General features: G+C 40.7%; 3 protein-coding genes across 3 annotated transcripts; all 3 read right to left on the bottom strand.

Annotated features, from left to right (window-relative positions):
* Window positions 1-720: 720 nt before the first annotated feature.
* Window positions 721-4,214, bottom strand: sirt4 (sirtuin 4). The gene is made up of 4 exons (XM_073468314.1): window positions 4,114-4,214; window positions 2,589-3,073; window positions 1,939-2,233; window positions 721-1,840 (listed from the first exon to the last, which is right to left on the bottom strand). The coding sequence occupies exons 2-4, from the start codon at window positions 3,071-3,073 to the stop codon at window positions 1,688-1,690; spliced, it is 933 nt and encodes a 310-aa protein (XP_073324415.1). The 5' UTR covers window positions 4,114-4,214; the 3' UTR covers window positions 721-1,687.
* Window positions 4,215-4,732: 518 nt separating this feature from the next.
* On the bottom strand, window positions 4,733-11,836 carry sxph (saxiphilin). Its single transcript, XM_073467432.1, has 17 exons — window positions 11,782-11,836; window positions 11,269-11,432; window positions 9,933-10,032; window positions 9,670-9,846; window positions 9,399-9,561; window positions 9,216-9,280; window positions 8,424-8,581; window positions 8,119-8,305; window positions 7,890-8,038; window positions 7,688-7,778; window positions 7,081-7,128; window positions 6,810-6,992; window positions 6,549-6,696; window positions 6,122-6,204; window positions 5,839-6,023; window positions 5,387-5,573; window positions 4,733-5,286 (listed from the first exon to the last, which is right to left on the bottom strand). The coding sequence occupies exons 1-17, from the start codon at window positions 11,834-11,836 to the stop codon at window positions 5,243-5,245; spliced, it is 2,187 nt and encodes a 728-aa protein (XP_073323533.1). The 3' UTR covers window positions 4,733-5,242.
* sfi1 (SFI1 centrin binding protein) lies at window positions 11,593-22,198 on the bottom strand. Its single transcript, XM_073467431.1, has 31 exons — window positions 21,910-22,198; window positions 21,756-21,827; window positions 21,518-21,628; window positions 21,343-21,437; window positions 21,139-21,256; window positions 20,944-21,046; window positions 20,692-20,848; window positions 19,539-19,700; window positions 19,372-19,442; window positions 19,194-19,286; window positions 19,010-19,107; window positions 18,536-18,602; window positions 18,193-18,323; window positions 18,027-18,108; window positions 17,751-17,929; window positions 17,579-17,654; window positions 17,091-17,186; window positions 16,922-16,998; window positions 16,738-16,840; window positions 16,565-16,661; window positions 15,806-15,966; window positions 15,658-15,732; window positions 15,071-15,145; window positions 14,796-14,972; window positions 14,533-14,714; window positions 14,379-14,441; window positions 14,046-14,289; window positions 13,869-13,947; window positions 13,614-13,737; window positions 13,422-13,521; window positions 11,593-12,474 (listed from the first exon to the last, which is right to left on the bottom strand). Exons 1-31 carry the CDS (start codon window positions 22,071-22,073, stop codon window positions 12,304-12,306), a joined length of 3,603 nt encoding a protein of 1,200 aa, XP_073323532.1. The 5' UTR covers window positions 22,074-22,198; the 3' UTR covers window positions 11,593-12,303.
* Between the last annotated feature and the right edge of the window lie 294 nt (window positions 22,199-22,492).

Here is a 22,492-nt window from a genome sequence, read left to right as displayed (position 1 = left end):
CTGAAAAAAATATATTAAAACTCAATAATTGCTCAGTAAGCTTCACAAAACTAATTAATTCAACAAAAAGGGAATCATTTTATTAGCTGTAAGGTGTTGAACAACTACATTGGTCACATTTTGTGTTGTGCAAAGGACTTCTGTACAGTACGACTGAACTTAAAGGTGCAATATGTCATTTTGGAGGATAAATTCTAATCAGAAGAGAAAGATCTTCACTGATTGATTTTTATGCCTAAAAAAACCTCTTCATTATCATGACCGTATAAACTGACCTTAAAGGACAACACAAGTTCGTTCTGTCTTACTTTGTGGCTAGAAAGGTGGTAGGGTCCATCAAATATAAATAAACAGTGTTCTGGGGACCTTATTTTCCTCCGAGAACAGCTTGTTTATTCAGTTATGGAAAAAATATATATATTTCTGAGTTTGTATTACTTCATTAATATTGTAAATGGTACATTTCTGAGTTTGGATTTCTTTTCCAAAACTACACAGTGCCTCTTTAACCTGCAGACAAAAATCAGAATTTCTTCATTGTAGTAGCTTTGACACAAATTGATGTGCGATTGATGATCGGTGGTGTCAGGGCACCAATTTATTACATCATCTCCAGTTGTGTTAAAGTTCACACTGACAAATGGTGAAGATGTAACAGAATGCAAATATTACGTTTGGTTCAATGTGCCCCTCACAACATTAGTAATACACAGTAAAAAGTTAATACACAAAACGATGTTTATTTTAAATCATGTAGAACAGAAAATAACATGATTTTAGCTTGACATTTCAAACACTAACATTTGCATCTGTCTGAAAACACAGTTTATAGTCTTCAGCCTCTTTAACAGTTAAACATTATTCACAAAATGATAAAAGGTCCATACTGTTGACTATGTTAGCGTTTTGTGTACTGCTCAAAAATCTGAGCATTATTTTATAAAAACATGAGGCTGATCCTCTCTAAGATGAGCAAATCACACCCTTTAAAAAACAGCTGATTGCACCATATTTTCTATAATCTCTTCACCGTGTCTTGAAAGTGTCCAGAACTTCACTCCTCTGTTACCTGCTTGCACCTCAACAAACATCTTGTGGTTTTCTTTCACATACAATAAGAAAGATGAACTGATTTGTCAGTACAGCAGCCTACTGTGTAACTGGCAGCTCGTTTAATTTAAATAAAAGTACCTGCTACAATGAACGGAGACGAACGTCGTGGCTTCAGCTTCCAGGTTGTCATTACGCAGCTTTCATCTCAGGCCCGTCTGACAGTGAACCATGCTTGCTGTATCATCTGCTGTACATACTTAAACCCACAGAGCAATGCTAACAGAACTAGTCTTTCTGTGTCTCCAAGGAGAGTCGTCGTCTCTCTGATTTAGCTGAACAAAGATATTGATCCCCTGACACCGATCTGTTGTGAGCAAGGAAGTTGTATTTCCAGGACAGGCACACTTTTGGGCCCGGAACAATTTTAACATTCAACTGTTCTGCATAAAATAGATGAGGTCAGTTTTTGACCTATTTTGATAATAGCAGCAAATTCTCCTGGCAGAGACGCATAGAGGCTCCTGGACAAACAGCTGAGGTGGTCTGTATGTTGTTTATCTGTTTGAATCTGAGGTAGTTTTACAGAATTTTGACCAGCTTATTACAGAATATCTAAATTGTGTGTCCATGACAGTCAGAGAGGTTGAATGACTGACAGCACCTCACCACAGCGGCCGCTAACTCTCAGCTCGGCCAGGTGATCTGCCCTCGTGGGCCCGATGTTCAGGATGGCGACTGGCATCTTCCTGTCACCCGCTGCCAGTAAAAACCTGTATCCTGAATACACCTTGGGAAAAAAACAGAAAGGGAAACAATTTAACACAAAAATCCAGAGGAGCTGTGATGTAAACAACATGAGGCTTCATACATTTCTCCAAAACCCACCTGTAACGAAGACCCCACGACTAGCACCGCATCCGACTCCGCCAGCCTGTCGTGCACAAACTGCACCGTCGCTTTGTTCACACTGTCTCCGAAAAACGTGACCTCAGGCTTCAGTATCCCTCCGCAGGCCTCACAGGAGGGAACCCTGAAGTGAAGGACCTGCTCGTCCTCGATGAAGACGTCACCGTCTGGGGCCACGCCGCCTGCCTGCGCGCTCCAGTCGGGGTTGAGTGCTAGAAATTGCTTCTGGAGCTCCGCCCTCGCTGAGATGCCACCACAGCCGAGACACATTACCCTGATGACACAGACATGAACTCTATTATTTCCTTTTTTAACACATTTTAGTGGATGTGCATGTGGATGGTGACTTAAAGGGTCAGTTCACCCAAATAACAAAACATGCTGTCTTTTTATTGCTTTCATTCTCTTAATTTTATTCATTTATATTGACATTTTGTGTTTTGCATTGTGTCTTTTGTCTTCTTGTTTTAACTTCATCTTAACTTCACTTGGACTTGGTTTTGCATCTGTTTGGGATTCTATTGTTAAATATTTCTATTGTTTAAATAAAATAAAACCAAAGACCACAATCTACTGAACAAACTATTAGAGCAGCTTCATGATGAATGTGTCAGATGATGTTTTCTCACCTGTGGGTGCAGCCGTGGAGCTCCGTCAGTCCTTTCTGTCCTGCCTTTGAATGAAGAGCATCCACATTCTGTGTCACCAGCCAGTGCAGCTTGCCTCTCTCCTCCCACCGCTGCAGGGCCTTGTGTGCAGAGTTTGGCTGATGGGAGGAGAAGTGCGGCCACCCGACAAAGTTTCTGGCCCAGTAGCGCTGACGGGACTTTGCACTGCGGACAAACTCTGCGTGCTGCATGGGTCGTCTGTCAGTGCGAGCGTACAGCCCGACGCCCTCTGAGCGGTAGTCGGGGATCCCAGACTCTGTGGAGAGACCAGCTCCAGTGATGACAAACAGGCGTCTGGCTCGGGTCACAAAGTCCTGCAGCAGCTCCAGGGATTGGAGGTCAGTGGTGCTGCAGGCAGGGACGAAGTTAACCACACCTGCAGGGGCTGAGGACGCCCTCCTTACAGGTGCTGTGTGTAGTGTGAGGATCCGTCGTGGCAATCTCATCTACAGGAAGACACACACAGTACTGATGATTATAAATGACACATTTAATTTAATTTTCCATGTTCTTCTCTGAGGGGCGGTGACAAGTCACTGCAAACTGTGAAGGATTACATGCAATCAGGATAATTACTTGATTAGATTTTTAAAATATGTCAGTTTTAAAATGATGTAACTTTCTTTCATGATAAGCACTGCTGCCCTTCTAACTCATGAAAAGCGTGTCAGACACTTGCTCCGTGAATTGGATCGAAATATTCTGAGATGTTTTAAGTAAAAAAAAGATTTTTTGTGGAGCTCAAATGTTTGTGGACAATTCTAGTTTCTTTCTGTTTTAATTTATTGTCCTTTTTTTGTATCTTTGATGTCTTAACTCCACTTTGTGTTGATCTTTTCTAGAGAATAAGATATAAGCCTGCTCATTATATTTTTATATCCATTTTTATATATCCCACTTATTTTATTTTTCTTACTCTTCATCAAGGTTGATTATTGTTCACCCTGTTTGATGTTATTTTTATAAATATATATCCTATGAGATATTGTATGTTTACTATGTGTCCCAAATGTTCAATACACGTAAATAAAAACCACAAAAAATTAGTATAATGGGAATAAGGCTATAATTTTTTTATTTTGTAGTAATCCAAGTGTATATATTAGATTACCTTCTTTGTAACCCAGTGAATAACGTTACATATTACAAAAATCACTTTGTAATCTGTATTCAGAGTACTGTGACCTAACGCTGACATCAAAGTGAATGCTAGTCAGTTAGCTAAGAAGACGAAGAAGAACACGGCTTCATGCTATGACAACACAACCTTTAATTACACGATAATGTTCTAATGAGCGTGAAAAGCCTAAAATATCGAATACAATAAACTAAATTATTAAAATATAGCAGGAAAGACGTGAGACAGTGACCGGGCTGCTCTGCAAACATGCACGTTTGAACCGGTAACTAACAAATTGCTAACGTTACAGTTACATTGTCAGCTAGCTAGCTAACTTTGTTTAGCTTCGTTATTCAGCTACTATACCTTATTCACGAGGTACAGCGTACAGTTTATATTTACTGTAGGAACAAAGTGACAGCTGCGGCAAAGTGTTGGTTGAGTGCCATGACAAACTACAACAAGGTGATATAAGATGGGAACCTTTGTCGGACTGTTTCACTGACAGCAACCGGAAACATCAGGCTTTACGTAACACCAAACACAGTCGCGGTGTAGTCTGGGAGTTGAAGTCAAACATATTTAGCTCAAGATTACTGCTCAGTTTTAATAACACTGTTTCCATTTTTTTTCTGAAAAAATTTAAATTGTACTAATTATTTTTTAACATTAAAACCAACTTAATTCCACTACACACACTGCAGTACATAATTGGTAGCCTACAAAACCAGTTATAATACAGTAGTCCCGGCTGCAATGAGCTGTTGTAGGTTTTCTTGAGTTTGGATATCTTTATTTAAACCAAAGCTTTAGTAATTCAACAAGTGTAGCGGTCATGAAAATGTGTGTAAAAACAGGTATCCTCAGAGTTTGAGGCCATTTATTTCAGTGCTGCTTTATGATTAATTAACAGTAATAAACATTGCATTAAAATGGCTTCCCCAAACATCTGATGGTTCCAAGTCTCACACTCATTTACCACACTTAGAAACAAATACAGTGATATAATAGGTGCATATAAAAGTGGAACAATTGAGGCACAACATGGGTAATTTACATACGAATACAGTTTATACACACAGTGATTTTACACCCATATATATGCACAAGTGTAGTCATGTCTTTTGTGTTTTGGTATTAACCTCAATGCTACATGTCACCTTAACTTGTTTTCATTAGCCTTTATGTTTGCACTTTGCTCTGTTACAAACAAATGTGTTTTGAGTTTTTTTGAAAGACAGAAATGTTATACCTCATTTTAAGTTATAATGGGACCTGAAACTTGTTGAAGGCTTTTCTCTATCCCTTAAGACTTGTGGAAATCATGAAAGCAGGTGCATGTGGCGATCACTTCAGTTTGCAGTAGCGTCAGGCAGCAGACTTTAATCTCTGCTGTTAACAGGATGATACCAGTGACGGTTCGCAGTCATCACATGTTGACGAAACAAGTTTGCAGATGAAAGTTTGAACCGCTGGGTGTCCTTCTGTGTGTCCATTAAAATATGCTGCACACGTCCTGATTACAAAACTCCAAGATATCTGTTGTAAAGAAAACAGATGTCAACATTATGAACATGTGTGAGGGGTAGTTTACTTATTTGTTGGCCAGTCAAGCAAGTGTATTTGATCACAGTCGTACCAGAGTGTGTGCAGTTGAAGACAGTTTCTGCGTGACTGTAAAACTCTTCTCCGAGGATGGAACGGTAGTCCATGTGGCTCGTGTGGACAAAACACTGAGTTGCATCTTTGAACAGCAGGTCACTTTCTCCATACTGCTGAGACTCAAAGAGCTTGAACTCTGCATTTGGGTTGGCTGCCAAAGTTTCCTAAAAGATTCAAAGAAAATTTTAAAGAGTAATTATCCAATGAAACACTCCCATGACAACCATCATAATATAACTGTCTGATTTCTGTCAGTATTCATCAGAAGAAGCAAAGAGCTGGATCTTTAGCAACAGTTACTGCTGGCAATAATGTTTTGGTACCAACAAATATTTGGCCCTCATTCAAATCAGGAGTCTAAGGATTAGTGATTGAGAGCTATATGTGATTTTGGCCTATGTGAATAAAATTGGCTTGACTTGAGCTGACCTGAGACTTCATGAGGAAGTCGTAAACTCGTGCCGTAAGAACTGGCCGTGTCATGATGGTGTTCGGTGGGATGACTCCGAGGTTGCAGCTCTCCCACTCAGACAACGGGGCCCGACGGCCGTCACCACACAGCAGCTCAAAGTCTGACGACGTCCACCCGTCTGCCCAACCAGTGGAACTCAAACCTGATGTACAACATGACAAAGGCACAATGTAACACAATAAACACACTGTGTTAGTATCAGTGTGTGTTCATGTCAAAACTTCATATTGAATTTGTCACTGAGGATGTTGGACTGCAGGTTGTGCTGCTCCAGGAAGGCCACATCGCCGTAGCTTTTACCGCTCGGATCTCCAACCAGACACCTGCGAGTAATGAGTGAAGGATTAAAGGGTCAGTTCAGCCAAATTACATACAAACATTCTCTCACTTTGTCCTGGTAGCATCCAGCTACAACAGTCCCTATGAAAACAGTTGACTGTATATTTTGCTTAGATAGATTATATGAAATTAGATTATCCAAAATAATGTTGATTGACGATTTATTTATCATGGTTATCATAAAGTGTTATCAAACAAATTTAAAAACATGGATGTCAGAGAACACAAGTGAGAGTATCCATACTTTTCATAAAAACTCTTTAAATGCTCCACACCAGCAATCACAGATGAGCAGAAAGCTCTGGCTCAGGTGAGTCACTGTGCATACCTTAAAGCCCCCATGTTGCCATAGTAACGCTCATTGTGGTTGTCAGCACAGCGTTTGGTGGCGGCCTCCCCGGTGCCTCCCATACACACTTTACACAGATTCCCCTGAGAGCCGGGAAGACAGCCTTTCCAAAACACCCCGTTGTACACTGAGAAAACACAAAAAACACATATCATGATATTCTGATTACAAGAGGACTGTCAGTGTGAATGTGAAGTTGATAAATAAGTTACATGTGCAGGACTCCGCAGAGATCAGTACCTTGGTTTGGATCACAGGGGGAGCTGCTGTTATGCTCCAGACTTAACGTGTGTCTGTATGGCAGCAGCCAACCGGCTGGACTGTACATGTGGCTGTGACAGGAGCGACGGCCTCCGAGGTTCCCGATGAAAATGTTCCTGCTGGAGCGCTTCCCCACCGCCACGCCCACCACCGAGGGCAGTACTGAGGACACGGACAGCAGCAGTTTCATTCAGTGTAAAAACAATAATCACGTCAGCTACGAGTAGTGTCATTTACTGCAGTGTTTTACCGTCTGTCTCCAGGTGGGTCGATCCCTCAGCTGGAACACACTCTCTTCCTGAGAGTCCAGGAGAAACACAGTGGAACAGATCAATATTTATTTATATACATATACAGTATATATATATATATATATATATAGTATATGTATACTGTGTGTATATATACATATATATATATATATATACATATATATATATATATATACATATATATATATATATATACATATATATATATATATATATATACATATATATATATATATATATACATATATATATATACATATATATATATATATATATACATATATATATATATATATATATACATATATATATATATATATACATATATATATATATACATATATATATATATATATATATATATATATATATATACATATACATATATATATATATATATATATATATATATACATATATATATATATATATATATATATATATATATACATACATATATATATATATATATATATATATATATATATATATATATATATATATATATATATATATATATATATATATATATAGTCTGTATATTGAGAGCAGACTTTAGAAGAAAAGAAATGTAAACAGTCTCACCATAATATTCTGTGACAACAGGGACCAGACCACATTTTCCTGCGATGAAAGCGTGAGTTGCATCCAGTGAGACAGCGTCCACCTCGTCCCTCTGAAGCATCAGTGTCAGTGAATACAGCTTGTTTTGACTTAAATTATATTTGTTTTTTAAAAGTGTGATAAAACTTCAAAGTCCCAGCCTCCTGTGACTTAAACAACTTACCTTAATTTTCTCGATACAGTCGCGGAGTGAGCCTGCTTTAACACACACCAGCGGGTCAGACTTTATACTGAGAGCCCACTGCTCACACTTCTTCTGCTCTGCGTGGCTGATACAGCACCACCGCACCACACTGTCCTCCAGTGAACTTCCTGCACACAAGCAGGTTCAATATGGTTAGAATCACAGCCATTAAATCAATTAACAAGCACAAACTAATGTGGGTCAGCACCTTCATGTCCAAGGCCTTTGAGGAGAGCCACATAATCCAGCCCCAGCACCTGACTGACGTCCATGTCATCTGGAAGAACAGCCAGTTTATCTGTCACATCTTTGAAGAGAAGGTCATGTTCTCCAAAAGAAGAGGAGTTGAAGAGATGGAAGCGCTGTCGCTCTCGCCCTTGTTGACCAAACAGCCCCTAAACAACAATAAACAATCCAACAAGAATATTTTAATGAGGTGAAAGAGCAGCAACAAAGTGATATATGTGGGAAAAGGGGGGAAAGAAAAAGACTTAACAAAAACAAAAAAAGTACCTGCACTGTCTGTAGAAACTTGCGAGCAACCTTGCGGAAGTTAAATCTGGTCACCATGCCGCCTCCTGGACCACGTCCCAGATTACAATTTCTGTAGCTGCTGAGAGGAGCTTGTGTGCCGTCTGTGCACAGTAAGCTGAACTTGTCTCTGTCACTGTCTGAGAGAACAAACAGAAGAAGAACAGAAGATGATATTGTTGACATCATGCAAAAACCTGTTGATCCTAATCCACTGATGGCAGACTCTGGAGTCTGATCTGATCTGTGCTAACCAGATTTAATGTAACACGATAACGTGTAACCCTTTTAATCACAGACTGATTTTATTAAACTGGAAGAAAACTAAGGCTCCCACTTATTCTGCACTTGTGAAAGCTTTTCTGCAGCATCTGCATTTAGGAAAGATGAAATTGTCATTGAGTGGGTGTGGCGGGGCCGTTTTTAGCTTTTTTTCGGGGGCCCTGTGCAAAATGGGGCCTCTGATTGTGTGAAACTATGGGGCAAGGGATTCCAGACTCTTTTTATTTATTTATTTATCCATTTATTTTTACATAACTATACACTCAATAGTGTTTTTCTTAAAGTAAGGCAAGAATCTGAAATTGGTGATGGGCACTATATGATATATAGGGCATAATTTGGTTGGTGGTAATCTGTGTCAGCTTATTGAAGCTGCCAGTTTATTAGTTTTGTAACTTCTCGCCCATTGGGACACCTCAGAATAGTTTTTTAATCATAGATCATAAATGAACAGTGAGATTGTTTTAGGAGTCCATTAGAAGATTAGTTTACCTTCAATACTTTCAAGAGCTAAATGGTCCACAAAGGCGACGTCTCCTGCTCCGCTCCTGAGACATCTGTGACAGAGCAAAAAGAGGTAAAAGAAGAACTTCACCTCTCTGCTGTTCTGACTGACTTCATGTTTGAAATACAGCAAATGTGCGTCATTAAGTTGAGAGCTTTGTTGAACTTGACCTGAGGGCCCCTTGGCTGTTGTAGAAGGGCTCACTGTGGGATGTTTCGCAGTGGTAATTCTTCTGGCGTATGTAGGACTTCTGGCCTTGGCACAGAGCGCACAGAGGTGGCGCCATAGCCGCAGCTCCAGGAATGCAGCTGGCACTGAAGAAGGTGCTGACGTCTGCTCGAGAGGAGAAAAACAAGTGAGGGGACTGAAAATCAGAGGACCAGAAACGACAAAATGAAAACAGAAAGACTTTCACATTGGAGCTGACTGCAATCCCATTACCCTGACTGAGCGGCTGCTCCTTTGACCAGCTCAGGTAGTTGCGGGACAGCAGGAAGCCGAGAGGGAGACTCCATCCAGCCGTCCATCGAACCCCACTGTGACAGCTCCTGAGGCCCTGCAGGGACCGTATGTCCACACTGCTGTTTCTCACCACAGCCACAGACAGAATACAGCCTCCTGCACGACTCACACAGACACACTGACTCAGACACTACTGCTGAAGAGAGATGCTGAAGTGTCCCAGAAACATGAGGTCAACCTACCGTCACTGTAGATCTCCTTGGCAACGACGACGAGGCCAAACTGCTTCACAGCAGAATAAACTTCTCCTGCATCTAATGTCACTAAATCAGCACGGTTAGCCTGAAACAAAGCATTAACACAGTGAGTCTACATATCAGAAAAGAGACCTAACTATAGCGGTTCACTACACGGTGAATGCTTCCATTAGGCCCGTGCAAAATCAGTCAAGAAAGGTTGTATGTGCATGTCAATAACAATTGGTCATGTAGGTATTCAAATATTTGAAAACACATTTGAATTTTACTGAAACATTGATGGATGGATGGATGGGGGAGGAAGAAGTACCTGTTTAGTAATGATTTTGGCCAATTTATCTTCTGTTATTCTGTTCAAAAAGTATGACAATGAATTTAATTTGGATTATAGTAATTTGATTTTCAGTATTTCTTTCATGTAATAAAACAAAACAAAACTTTATAAAAGCCAATTTTTTCTCTTATTTCCTCCCAATCACTTTTGAAGAGTCAAAACTAGTCTCAAGTCAAGTCACGAGTCTTTACCCTTCAAGTCCAATTCGAGTCTCAAGTCATTTATTTTCCATCAAGTCAAGTTGCAAGTCATCAAAACTTTGACTGGAGTCGACTCGAGTCCAAGTCACAATGACTTGAGTCCACATCTCTGGCTTTGGCTCTTCCTGGTTTGGATGTTTTCTCCTTTTCCACGTACCGACCTCTGTTGTTATCATCAAGAGTAGAGCTAAACTGATTCATCCAACAGGTATTAGCGCATATGGTGGCTGATAAATTACATGAAATCATAGCACAAAAAACTGCCAAAAAGAGCACAGACAAGTAGATTTGTCAACTATAAAACATCATATGCACACCTTGATCACAATTCTTAAGTATAAGGAGTCCTGATCAAGTTCATGCAAATATTGTTTTTTAAATATTTAAATATTAATATTTGCGTCTAAAACCCAATATCAATCGAGCTCTTAAAAAACTCTCCTGGCCTTAATCATTGTTGCTTACAACTTTACATGACACATTTGACTGTGCTTAATATTCTCAATAACACGGGAAGTTGTCAGTCGAGTGGGAAAGTCCACTTGAGTTTTTCAAAATAATATCTGTTGTCAATTTGTCTATTATTTTTTGCAACTCAGGTTTTAACTTCTGAGAAAATATTAAGAAGAAATCCACTTGTCCATTCAGAGTTTTCTTTGTGTATTTGTCAAGAAAATGCTTCATTGTTTTAATTGAATACACATGTAGAAGCACACACACAAACATAGCTTCACATGGCCGTTATTTCCGACAGTCCTGCTAAGTTTTATGGTGAAGGATGTCTCACCCTGATCCTGTCAATGCAGTCAGTCGTGCTGGACGCTCTTATGCATGAGAGTTTGGCAAACGCTGCCACAGCAGCTGGCGGCAGCACTGCCACCAGAGCTTTCCCGAGCTCTGCGCACTTCCTCTGCTCAGGATCGGACACCGTGCACCACCGCATCTTCTTAGCTGACAAGCAAGGGACAGTTCATTAGAAGATATACATTCTGTAGAGAATTTATCTACTTTATGCATATTGTGTTTTAGTAAGATGCAGGAGTTTAATGATTTCTTTGTAATTTTCAGATCTAAAGTCAACCGTGGTGAAGAGTGAAATGATTTTACAACATTTATAGTGTTTAAATCAGTTTTAATAAAGTCCACAAAAAAAACTAAAAAGAGGGAAACAATCTTTCCAACAACAATCAAAAGTCAACATCAACAAAATGAAGACTTTTAGAGACACATTGATCCTGAATATAAACATAATATAACTTAACAATGTAAACAAATAAACTAGTTCCGTAACAAAACTTACCCCTGATGCAGCAGACAAAGATGACAAAGAGTAAAATGGCATAAAGTCCTCTCATTCTGCCCTGCTGTTCTTCAAACCTGTCTTATCTCTTCTGCAGAGCACACCAGACAGCTGTCCTTTCTGTTAGTCTCAAATCCCCACACTCCTGCATGGATTTTCCACAGTATTAGAGGTACCAAAGCATAAATAGAAAACCTACTGCGCAAGGGCAGCTCCTCTGAAGACAGTAAAGTCACTTTTTTTTTCACACATATGGAAAATATTTAGCACCATCTGTTAGAAGGACGACCCCTAGCTAATGTTTTTGTACATTTTAAGAGTGGATGTAGCAGTGAGAGCTGCTGTAAGGCACTAACAGCCAGTTGGAAGACAATAAATAGCATACATGGACATTTTATCCTTACGAACTCGGCCAAAAGCTCAGAAAATATGTATCAGCTGGTGGACAGTTTTCTTAATTCACTTTCAGTTTCAGTTTGCTTGTTAAATGTGATCCGAGCAGACGAACAACAGTCCAAACGATCAGCAGGTGTCTTCACTTTTGCCGTGTGTGAGCACTATTTGCTGTAATGTTGTAAACGCAGAGTGATCTGTGAGGACGGTCTGTAAATGTTGGATCCTCTCTGCATGAAGCAGCATTGTTGGTTTCCGTTTGGCCAGTTCGGTGGACAGACTGTCGATGCGCTCCTCCAGCTGTCAAAAAAACATACATTTGAGTGTCAGTGATTTCCAGTAGTGGACTAATTATTCTGAATCTTTTACATAAGTAAAATTATAAATACCACACTGGGAAAATACTTAAACTAAAAGTCCTGCATCAAACCCTTACCTTACTTGTACTTACTTAAGAAAAAGTATGTGAGTATTATCAGTAAAAGTACTCATTCTGCAGTACAATATAGTCCCTATCACTGTTTGAGTATTACATCTAATGTTTTTGGATAAATATTATTGCTGCACCAGGAATTATTATTATTATTCCAGCTAATCCAAGAAGGTCTTTAAAGAGTTTATTCAGTTTAAGAGGGAGGAGAATTTTCTCAACCCATGAAGGAACACTTTATCCTTCAGTTACTTTGTTTTCACTGGACAGGCCTGAAAAAATTTAATCTGAAAAGTAACTAGAAACTAAAGCTGTGAGACAAAAATTGTGGAGTAAAAAGTACAATATTTGCCTCTGAGAGAAGAAGAATAAAGTTGCATAAAATGGGTATACTTCAGTATTCAAGTAGATCAACAGTACTAACTAAGTACTGTACTTTAGTTAATGTACTTAGTTACATTACACTGGTGGTTTTATACCGTTTCCCTCATGTGACCTCTGATCGCCTTTGATTTATTGTCCTCACAGGAATGCATGAATAATTGAAGCCATCAGCGGAAGTAATTTGGGAAGTTACCTCAGAATAACTTTCCTCATGATCAGCACCTCACATGTCTCTCTCCATAATAAACAAAACTCAGAAGGCTAAATGTATTTCTACTGGTCATACAGCAGAACTGCATAAATAGAGACATAGATAGATTTTTATCAGCAATGGTGGTTGTTTAACAATAACAACTCATGATCCCATGCTGCATGCATGTCTTTTGTTGTTTCTTGTTCATCATAAAAAACAATGACACAATCATCTTCCTACCTCCTCCAACTCTTGACAAACAGTATCTTTCTCCATTTGTTCCTCCTGTCCGCTGGTCTGCAGCCAACTTTGTAACACCTCCTTCAGTTTTTGCCATGCCCTGAGTGAGCACACACAATCAAAATCAGTCACAATGCAGACGATGTGTTCGACAACTTGACAAGAATGGAAACGTTCTCACAGATTTCTTACCGGAGCTGCTTCCTGTCCTGTTGGTACGTCTTCATGTCCAGCTGGATGCTGAGCAGCTCTCTGGTCAGAGCTGAAGTCGGATCTGTTGCTGCAGTTTCTGCACTGGATGTTCTCAGATGTTCGTCTTGTAGAAACACAATGAAAAGTTGTCTAGAACTTGCCATTTGTTCACATGTTCTGCCTAATCCAAGCAAGACTAACGTGAAGAATTATAAGAATGAACCATCCTGGAGAAGAAAGGTGCAGCTGTCATACCTGGATGAGCTGATGTGTGTTGTTTAAAGGGAGGCACAAGCAGAGGATCTCCAAAACCTGTGCTGCTGCTCTTCCACAACTTGGAAACAAATGCAGACAATACAACTAAAGTCAAGTTACTTTGTTTAACAGTGAATGCACACTGATGTCTGTCCAAGTCACAGAGGTGATTATTACCGTATCTTCAGCAGCGGTGGTCATGAATGCAGAGGGAGGTAAAAGAACATCTTGTTTCTCCTGAGGAGAGCCAACAGTGGATGAGTGAGGTTCACAGGGTGACACATTGGATATCGTGGTGCTCATACGTGTGGAGCTAACAGGGATGTTAACAGGATGGAGGCAGGACAATGCTGTATGATGACTGAGCTGCGAGGGTTTTGGAGCTGCTTCAGCGCCTGTGATGGCCGACTGATCTTGGGTGCTAGAAAACAAAAGAAGAAAAAAGAATTTTAACATGATGTTTCGATTTAACTTCTAATTTGTTGATTATGTAGAAAACAACAGTGTTACTTTATTTTCAGTTGAGACTCAAACAGTTCCGGGCGGCGACGTGGCTGACGTCGAGGCGGACGGCTGAGCAGCATGCAAAGAAAATGAAAAGCTCTCTAAAACTGGGACCATGTGTTGAACACAGATTCAAAGGCTGTCAGCGGCTCAGACTTACAGCTTAGTAAGCACTTCATCTTCATCCTCCTGCTCCACCGACCCAGGTGTAGTCAAACAGAAGGTCACACTCTTTTTTGGCAGTTGCACTTTGACCTTTTGCTCCCTGTGTGGTTTGCACAGCGCCCGCTGCTTCCACCTCATCGCACAGCGCCTCACCACTCTCTGGAGATGTCTTGATCTCTGCAGGACACAGGCAGACTTGGTAAACTTAAACTTAATATCTGAAGTGAAATTTAAACACACACACATCCAGATACACACCTGCTCTTGGCTGTGCTGTGTGAGGCTTGTCGTGATGTCATTCATGTGAGCAGCGTACGTGAGGATGCACGTCACGCCCTCCCTCAACAGCTGGTCTCGGTAGACCTGTGCAGCTCGAGCGGCCTGCTCTTGTTTCCTGCGCTGCTCTGTGACCCACAGCCTCCACCCACACAACACCTGCAGCAGGTTAAGATGGGTTAAAGCACGTGAGCACCAGTTATTCTAATCTATAGCTCAGTTTTGCAGTGAGAGAAGAATGTGCAGGCAGGTGTTACCTTGGCCTGAAGAGTGAGGGACCAGTGCCAGAGCGCTTGTTCCGTCTGCTCAGCTTCTCGCCGTCTGTGCTGCAGCTGTTAGCAGGAAGGAAACCAAAGTCACAGCCAGGTTAAACACAGTGAGTCGAACCACATACAACTATCTGACAGCCTGACCTTGATATCTGCTCCATATAGCAAGCTGAATGATTAGCACCACAAATAAAACAAGGCCAAAACTTCACATATCTACATCTGGCATAGATTATCTACAAACAGAGGACTACTACAGTGACTTAATAGTTTATGTTTCCATACAGTTGAAGGACGTGTGAGAGACATTCTTTAGAAAATGAATAATCAAAATCAAGGCAGGAGAGGCTGAGATATCCTGACTTAAAAAGCAAAAAAAAAAAGAGCACTGGATCCTATAATTTCAATAATGCATCAGGGTCATGTTGTTGTCACACTTAAAGCTCCTCCTGAATCAATGCAACTGTTTTACTGGCTGAGTAGTGCTCCTCATGTGAAGTTAAGTGATCTTTATTTGTAAAATGAGTGGCGTTAAAGAGGTTTAAGTGTTTGTGTGAGAAAGAATATCAACAAACCTTCACTTGCCACAGTTCAAAGTATTTCTGGTACACCTTTAACCTCAGCAAAATGATCCCCTGTCGCTTCATTACCTACAAAATAAACACGTTTTTAAAAAGCCATGTTACAGCGTGAAGTCACCAATGTGGCTTTAGATTTAAAAACCTTTTTTCTATGATACTGTGTGCGATGCTTCTTCCATGCTTCCAGTGTCTTAGAAAGGAGTCTGTACTCATGGTACCGTCTGGCTTTTTCCATGTACATCCTCTCCCTCCGAGCCTCCCTGGTTTGTTTCCTCCATCGTCTGAAAGACTGCAGTAGGTGAACTAAACAGAGGTAACATCAAGTTAAAAAGTGTTGACCAAATCAGGTACACATGCCTAATTTTCAAAGCAGAATACTGACAGAACATTGAGGCGCTAAGCACCTAGCTTCTTTTAAATCTCTTTTTAAAACCTTTGCCTATGTACAAGCTTTCAGAAATGTTTATTATATGCTTTTATTTGTATTGTTTTTATTGATCTTCTTCATTTTGTTCTGTCTTGTCTGGTTTTATGTCTTGTTAAGCACTTTGTAACTTTGTTAAGAAAGGTGTTATATAAATAAAGTTTATTATTAATAGTATTTGTCAAGTCTGTGCTGAAGACAGACACCAGACAAAAATGTGTGTGGGACATAAAGTTGTAGAAAGGCTAAAAGCAAGGATATTTATTTTTGAAAAGAAAATTAAGATTTCTACAGTGTTTATAAAACACTTAATTTGCAAAAAACTGTGGGGAAAAACATTCTTGGTTTATTTGGAGGGTCTCTCTCATTTGGGTTTCCTTGTCTGTGGGTCTGTGGGTAGAAGTGACAAATTACATAAAACATTATTTGTTGACAGAAAATAAAGAAAGAAACTGTAGATGTGAGCTCTGTTCCTACCTTGATTTATGGACCTCTGAGCCCTGATGACTGCTTCCCCCTGCTGGTGGCGTCTGAGCACTGCACTTGTTGCTGCTTCTCTCCAAGCAAGAAACACCTTGACAGAATTAGAAAGAAATGAGCAAAAGCTCCAACAAAGGAATAACTATGATAGTTTGAGGCAGCTTTAGAACCTTAAGTTGAAGGAAATGCTGAAAATGATTTTGTGCTTGTTGCTCCATGAGCCTGACTTCTGTTTGCAGCGCTGCGTTCTCCCTCCAAACACACAGAATCTTCCTGAAGAGAGATGTTATTGAGACTGAGAAGATGAAGCTGATATGAATCATCAAGAAGAGGGTTCTTGTTCATGTTCAGTACCTGAGAAAGTTCTGTTCTTGTTGTCTGTGAAGTTCCTCTGCATGATCGTAGATCTGAGACACCTGGAGGTGGTGCGTCTGTGAATACAGCATGCCGCAGTGCATCAGCTCTAACATCATCTTTATGACTCCAACTTTAAGAAATCATGGTCATACAAACACTGGTGTACCTTCCAGGCAACCAACGTGTGATTGAGAAGTTTAACTTCATGGTAACTCTTCATCTGCTCCAGTCTGCTCTTCTTCACTCGCTGGCTCTGAACAAACTGAACAAACACACAAGAGGAACTAAAACACAGACCCGAAACAGATAACTGTGCATTGAATGTGTGTTGGTACCACTGCCTTCTTGATTTTCTTAAAAATATAAAACATAAAAAGAGGATTTAAACAGACGTGGGCTGTGTCATAATCCAATGATGAGCTCTAAAATGAGACATGTGTAGGTCTTGTAATGCTGAGCAAGAAGAGGAGAGCAGTGTTTTTGGGATAAATACAGCAGGTCTCATTAAGACACTCTTACCAGAGATGTTCACAGAACAGCTTAAAAGAAAATGCAAGTTTCCAGACCTAACCAGATCACTTCCTGTCTTTTTTTAACCTTGAGCTTAAAGAACAGATGCCCATCACATGTTATGATCAAATACTACAGACTCACCTGTTTCCATTTTCCGAGAGCCCATCTCATGCAGCACAGGTCACCCTGATGAAAAGCCTGCTGCTCTCGATTTCTCCTGACATGCAAACAAAATAGAAAAATATATGTTAGACATCAGACCAGCAAGTCCACCTCTCTACTCAAACACTTCATCAGCACTTTGTTGCCTCACCTGTCTCGTATCTCAGTGCTGTTGTCCTTCCACTGTGTCATCGTCTTGTGAAGCAGCCTGTACAGGTACAGACTGTCTGAAGCCGTCTGTTTCTCCTCCTCGTTGATCTGCTGCTCTGTCCGCTGGCTCCAGCGACACCAGGCTCTCTGCAAGTGGCCCCGCTCCTCATGTAGAATAGCCTGACAGCAGAGAGTTATCTGTCAGTATCTGATACACAGCCGGGCTCTCGATCAACATCATGCAGTAGTTTGTGTTTCCCTTTACAGCTGAACATACCATCCTCTCAGAAAGCATCTGCTCCTTCTGCTTCTCTGATCGTCCCCACCAGGTGTAAAACACCCAAGTGTACTGACGCTGCCTGACAACACATCAAAAAAATTACAACAGTCAGGTCAGCTCTGCTTCATCTACAACAGACGAACAACTCCAGGTGGTAACTCACTGATTAAAGAATTCTGCTTTGTGTCTCCTCTGTTCGTGGAGTCTTCTCTGCAGCGTGAACTCGACCCACGAGTCGAAACACCGAGGCAACACGCGTTCAGCAAACCAAATGTCTGCACGTTGCTCCAGTTCCTGCAGAAAAACATGATGTTTGTGAGTTTGCAATTAAACTACATATACAAATATTTTCATTATTGATTCGGGTCAAACAGATATCCCTCATATTTTCAACAACTGTTTTTGAAGGAATCAATAAACTGTAACATTATAATGTTAGAAATTTATACAGAATACCCTGAGAATATCTGCAGAACATGCCGGTAATGTTCTGGATCTAAAAATACCTGCATGTGTCTCCGTTCAGCGAGCATCTCTCTCCAATGGTGGAAACAGCTACTTAACAGGGATGAGCTGTAAAGAAAAAAAAATTCCTGTTAAAATTAAATCCAAAGTATGCAACAACTTCATAGGAAATATGCAACATGCTTGTAACCTGAATGTTACAACGAGAAGCAATTAAAGATCCAGTGTGTAGGATTTAGAGGCATCTAGCCATGTGGATGGAGATTGCAACCAACTGAGCAAACCTCGTCTCAACTTCCGCTATGGTGGACGCTAAAAAAATGAAAAGCCGTCTTTAGACATAAAGGGATCATTCTACAACAATGAAAACATAACTTTTAGTTTGAGGTGATTATACACTAATAAAAATTTAATTGCGACCCCTAAATCCTCCTAAATCATATACACTGAACCGTTACTACAGTTTTTCACACTAGGTGAAACAGGGAGGGATTGGGAAGTGTAAATTATAGCACCTGTGTTTAGTCAGTGCCATGTCTCCAAGGGGTTGAAAACTCTTGTCTTCGGCCTCCTCCAGACGGTCCTGCCACAGCTTCCAAAACGTACTTGTCACCTATAAAAACATTAAACCTTTAGAAGTTTTAAAAGTGTTCATTTTTGACAATGTGATATCAGGATGATGGAGTGCCTGTCCGTTACAGTTTGATGATGATGTTGGACAGCCATGTTGTTGTTCAGTCTGTGCGTTTTGTTCCACACAATGTTAAGAGAAAGTCCCTGTAATCCAGCACGCTGCAACAAGAACACAGTGATCAATGCATAAAATTATCGCGCTCTCGGTTTCTGTGCAGTTTTCTTAATTTTTGGGGAATCTCACCAGTAGATGATGATGACGATGTTGAAGTGCAATCCTGTTTCTTTCATCCTCTTCTCTGCACAACGTCACATCTGCTTGTAAGCTCAAGAATCAAACAGCTGTACTGACTTTCCCTCAGTAGAATAGCAATGAAAGTGTAAGGTTGATTTGTTTTATGTTTAGGATACAAGCTCTCCAGCGCTCCAGTGCTCTGCGCTGGGTGCTCTGTACGGCCAAATGCCCTGCAGCTCGCAAACGGTCCTCCTTACTCTGCTTGTGATGCAACGCGCTGCTCCATTTACTCCAACACATCATCAACAGGCGGATATGGTATGCACGCTGAGCCACAGCTAAAAAATAAAATCAAGTAGTTGAATATATACATGAGGTATGGCATGAAAGAGCTTGTGGTTTATATCAAAGGTCAAGTGTGCAGGATTTAGGGGCACCTTTTGGCAGAAATTGAATATTATCTTCATAATCATGTTTCATTAGTGTATACCCACTTGAAACTAGAATTGTTTTGTTTTTTATTACCTTACAATGAGCTTTTTATATCTACAGAGTGAGCAAGTCCTCTCCTATGTTGCACCACCAGGTTTCTACAGTAGCCCAGATCAAGTCAATTACTGGCTCTACAGAGGGCCTTTTGCATTTTTAGGAGCAACTGAAAGGACCCAGACACACCAAACCAACATCAAAAACTAGTGGCAACAAAAGTAGACTCAATCAAAAATCTTCACTTGAACACAACGCAAAGACCACAGCCTACTAGCTTGTATTTTCTGCTGCTATGTGGAAGAAATAACTCTCCATACCACAAGTTGGCAGTAGTTTGTATTCATCATTCAAAAGCGGAAACTGGCAGACTCAGGACTGCGGATAAATAAACTGCTGTTATGATAAAGCAGCATCATTTTAACACCACTCCTTGGTAATGTAGCCACTTCTAATCGAGAATATGTCTGATTAAAAGTTACAAATGGCACTGGCTAAGAGGCGATGGTGAGAAATAAGGAGAAACCAGGCAAAGTGAGAGAAATCATGGACACCACAGGGACAGGCTCAAGGGGCTTTCCTTTCCTTTTTCTGTTTCTCTTCTTGTGCACTGATTCGCTTAGCTGAACAATCACAGTGATTTCTCTCAGCAACGGCTCCGTCAAAGATTCAGCATGATCGAGACAAGGCTCAACTAATGCCAACAATGCGGAAAACTCCCAAAAGCTGGGGCCACGTATGCTCACTGACAGCACCTACACTGGCATGTCAGGACTCTAAGGGCGAGTGAGACCAGGGGTGTAGGGGTATGTTTAAATAAAGAAAGAGGTAAATTTTAATGACCTTGTGACTTTTTCTTGGTTTGGACACAAGACACATAACTTTTCCAGCGATGTAAAGCTTTTCTTTTCAGTATCAGGATGAAGAGATGTGCAGCTGTGGATTCTTTCTCTCTCCGGCAACAAGCTGCTGTGTGCATTTCTTTCCACTGAAGCCAAGTCTAAAAAACAGAACAACACGGCATACAAAGGATCAGAGATCAATGATCAGCACACAAAATGTTGACTATATATCATTTATGGATCACGTCTTTACCCTGCTCTGTAAAGTTAGTGCTCTCTGTTTCAGGGCTTGGTCCTGTAAAGCGTAAAGGTCTTGATGCTGCTGCAGCCTGGTCTGCCACAACCTCCATGCTGAACTGCAGAGGTGAAAAAAACCCAGCTGTGTTAAAATCAATTATCCACTAAGCGTTATAAGTGTATATCTGATTTATAAATACAATGATCATACTGCAGGGTTGTGAGTCTGTTCAGCTCAAGGGCAGAGTCAAGCATCCTGTTCTTCATTCGCCTCATCTCTGTGAAAACCTCCCACTTGTCCCAAACCAGTCGCATCCGCTGCCTGTCAGCTAGATAAGGAAACAAAGTGATGAACGACGAAACAGCTGATTGTGACGTGTAACAAAACATAAAGCTACAAAGTCCAAAATTTTACCAAATGATTTAGCATGTTGGATTTTGCTCTTCTTTTCCATCTGCAGTGACACAAACATTCGCCAGCGCTGGAATGCCAGGTTGTACAGATAATACCTGAAAAACAAAAATCATCATCAGCAGACGCAAAGACTGTCTGTGACCAGTTGACTAAGGTACAAGACTGTATGATGCACCTGTTGTGACACTCTGCCCGCATTGTGAGACTCCATTCCCTCCTAGATGTCCACCACTCATCTCTCCACCCTCCAAAGGCTCGTCTCAGGACCGTGCTCCTATAGTGGGACCTGAAACATGCAAGAGGACTCAGGATCAAAGTGGCAACCAGACTGCGATCCAACTTTAAAGGTAAAAATCATTTAGAAATGTCTGATTTCAACAACTCCAATTTGCAAAATGGCTGTCACATGTCACCTGGCTTTATGAAGAAGAATTCGTCCAAAGGTGTTGTGCATCCATATCTTCAGGAACTTCCTTGCCAAGTGCCTGCAGGGGTTGAAAAGGTTGGACTAAGTTACACACGATGAGATAAAAGTTGTAAACTGGAATACATGGAGAGTGTCAGCACCTTATTCTCAGCTCCTTAAGTCGTCCACCTTTGTTCCAGCTGTATCCCACTCTGTAAGGAAACTTTCTGGTGTGAACTTTGCGGGCTTGTTTCGTCCCATCACCAGAACTGACACTGCTTGGTCGGGGTCTTACTACATCTGGCTTTCTGACGTTACTTTGCATTATATTAAATCAGGCCACTAATGCGCAGAACTGTAAAACCACAACACCACATCTGACTAAAAGCAACACAACTTTACGACTTTTTAAGTCATTTGTTTCCTCCTTCATCAATGTGATGAGATTGTTTGGGTAACTAAGTGCCGCGCGTTTGTTTTTCCTGATCACGTGGTCGCGGGTGTGACACTAGGGTCTGTTCCAGACGCAGTTGTCAATGGCAACAGGCAGCGCCGGTGCTCTGCGTAGGACACAAAGCACAAAGTTTAGGTCTCTTTGGCGTTTTCAAACTATTAAATAATCTCTTCAGGCTGAAACTGATTAAATAGTTAAAACAACGTATCATTTATACTGGAGTTTAAACTGTGGCATATTTATTCTCGCTGCGCAGTACAGGCTGCTAAAAAAGTCAGGAACGCACCCAG

Source organism: Pagrus major, chromosome 6, assembly GCF_040436345.1.
Source record: "Pagrus major chromosome 6, Pma_NU_1.0".
Taxonomy (NCBI): Eukaryota; Metazoa; Chordata; class Actinopteri; order Spariformes; family Sparidae; genus Pagrus; species Pagrus major.
This window is presented reverse-complemented; position numbering and strand designations above follow the sequence as displayed.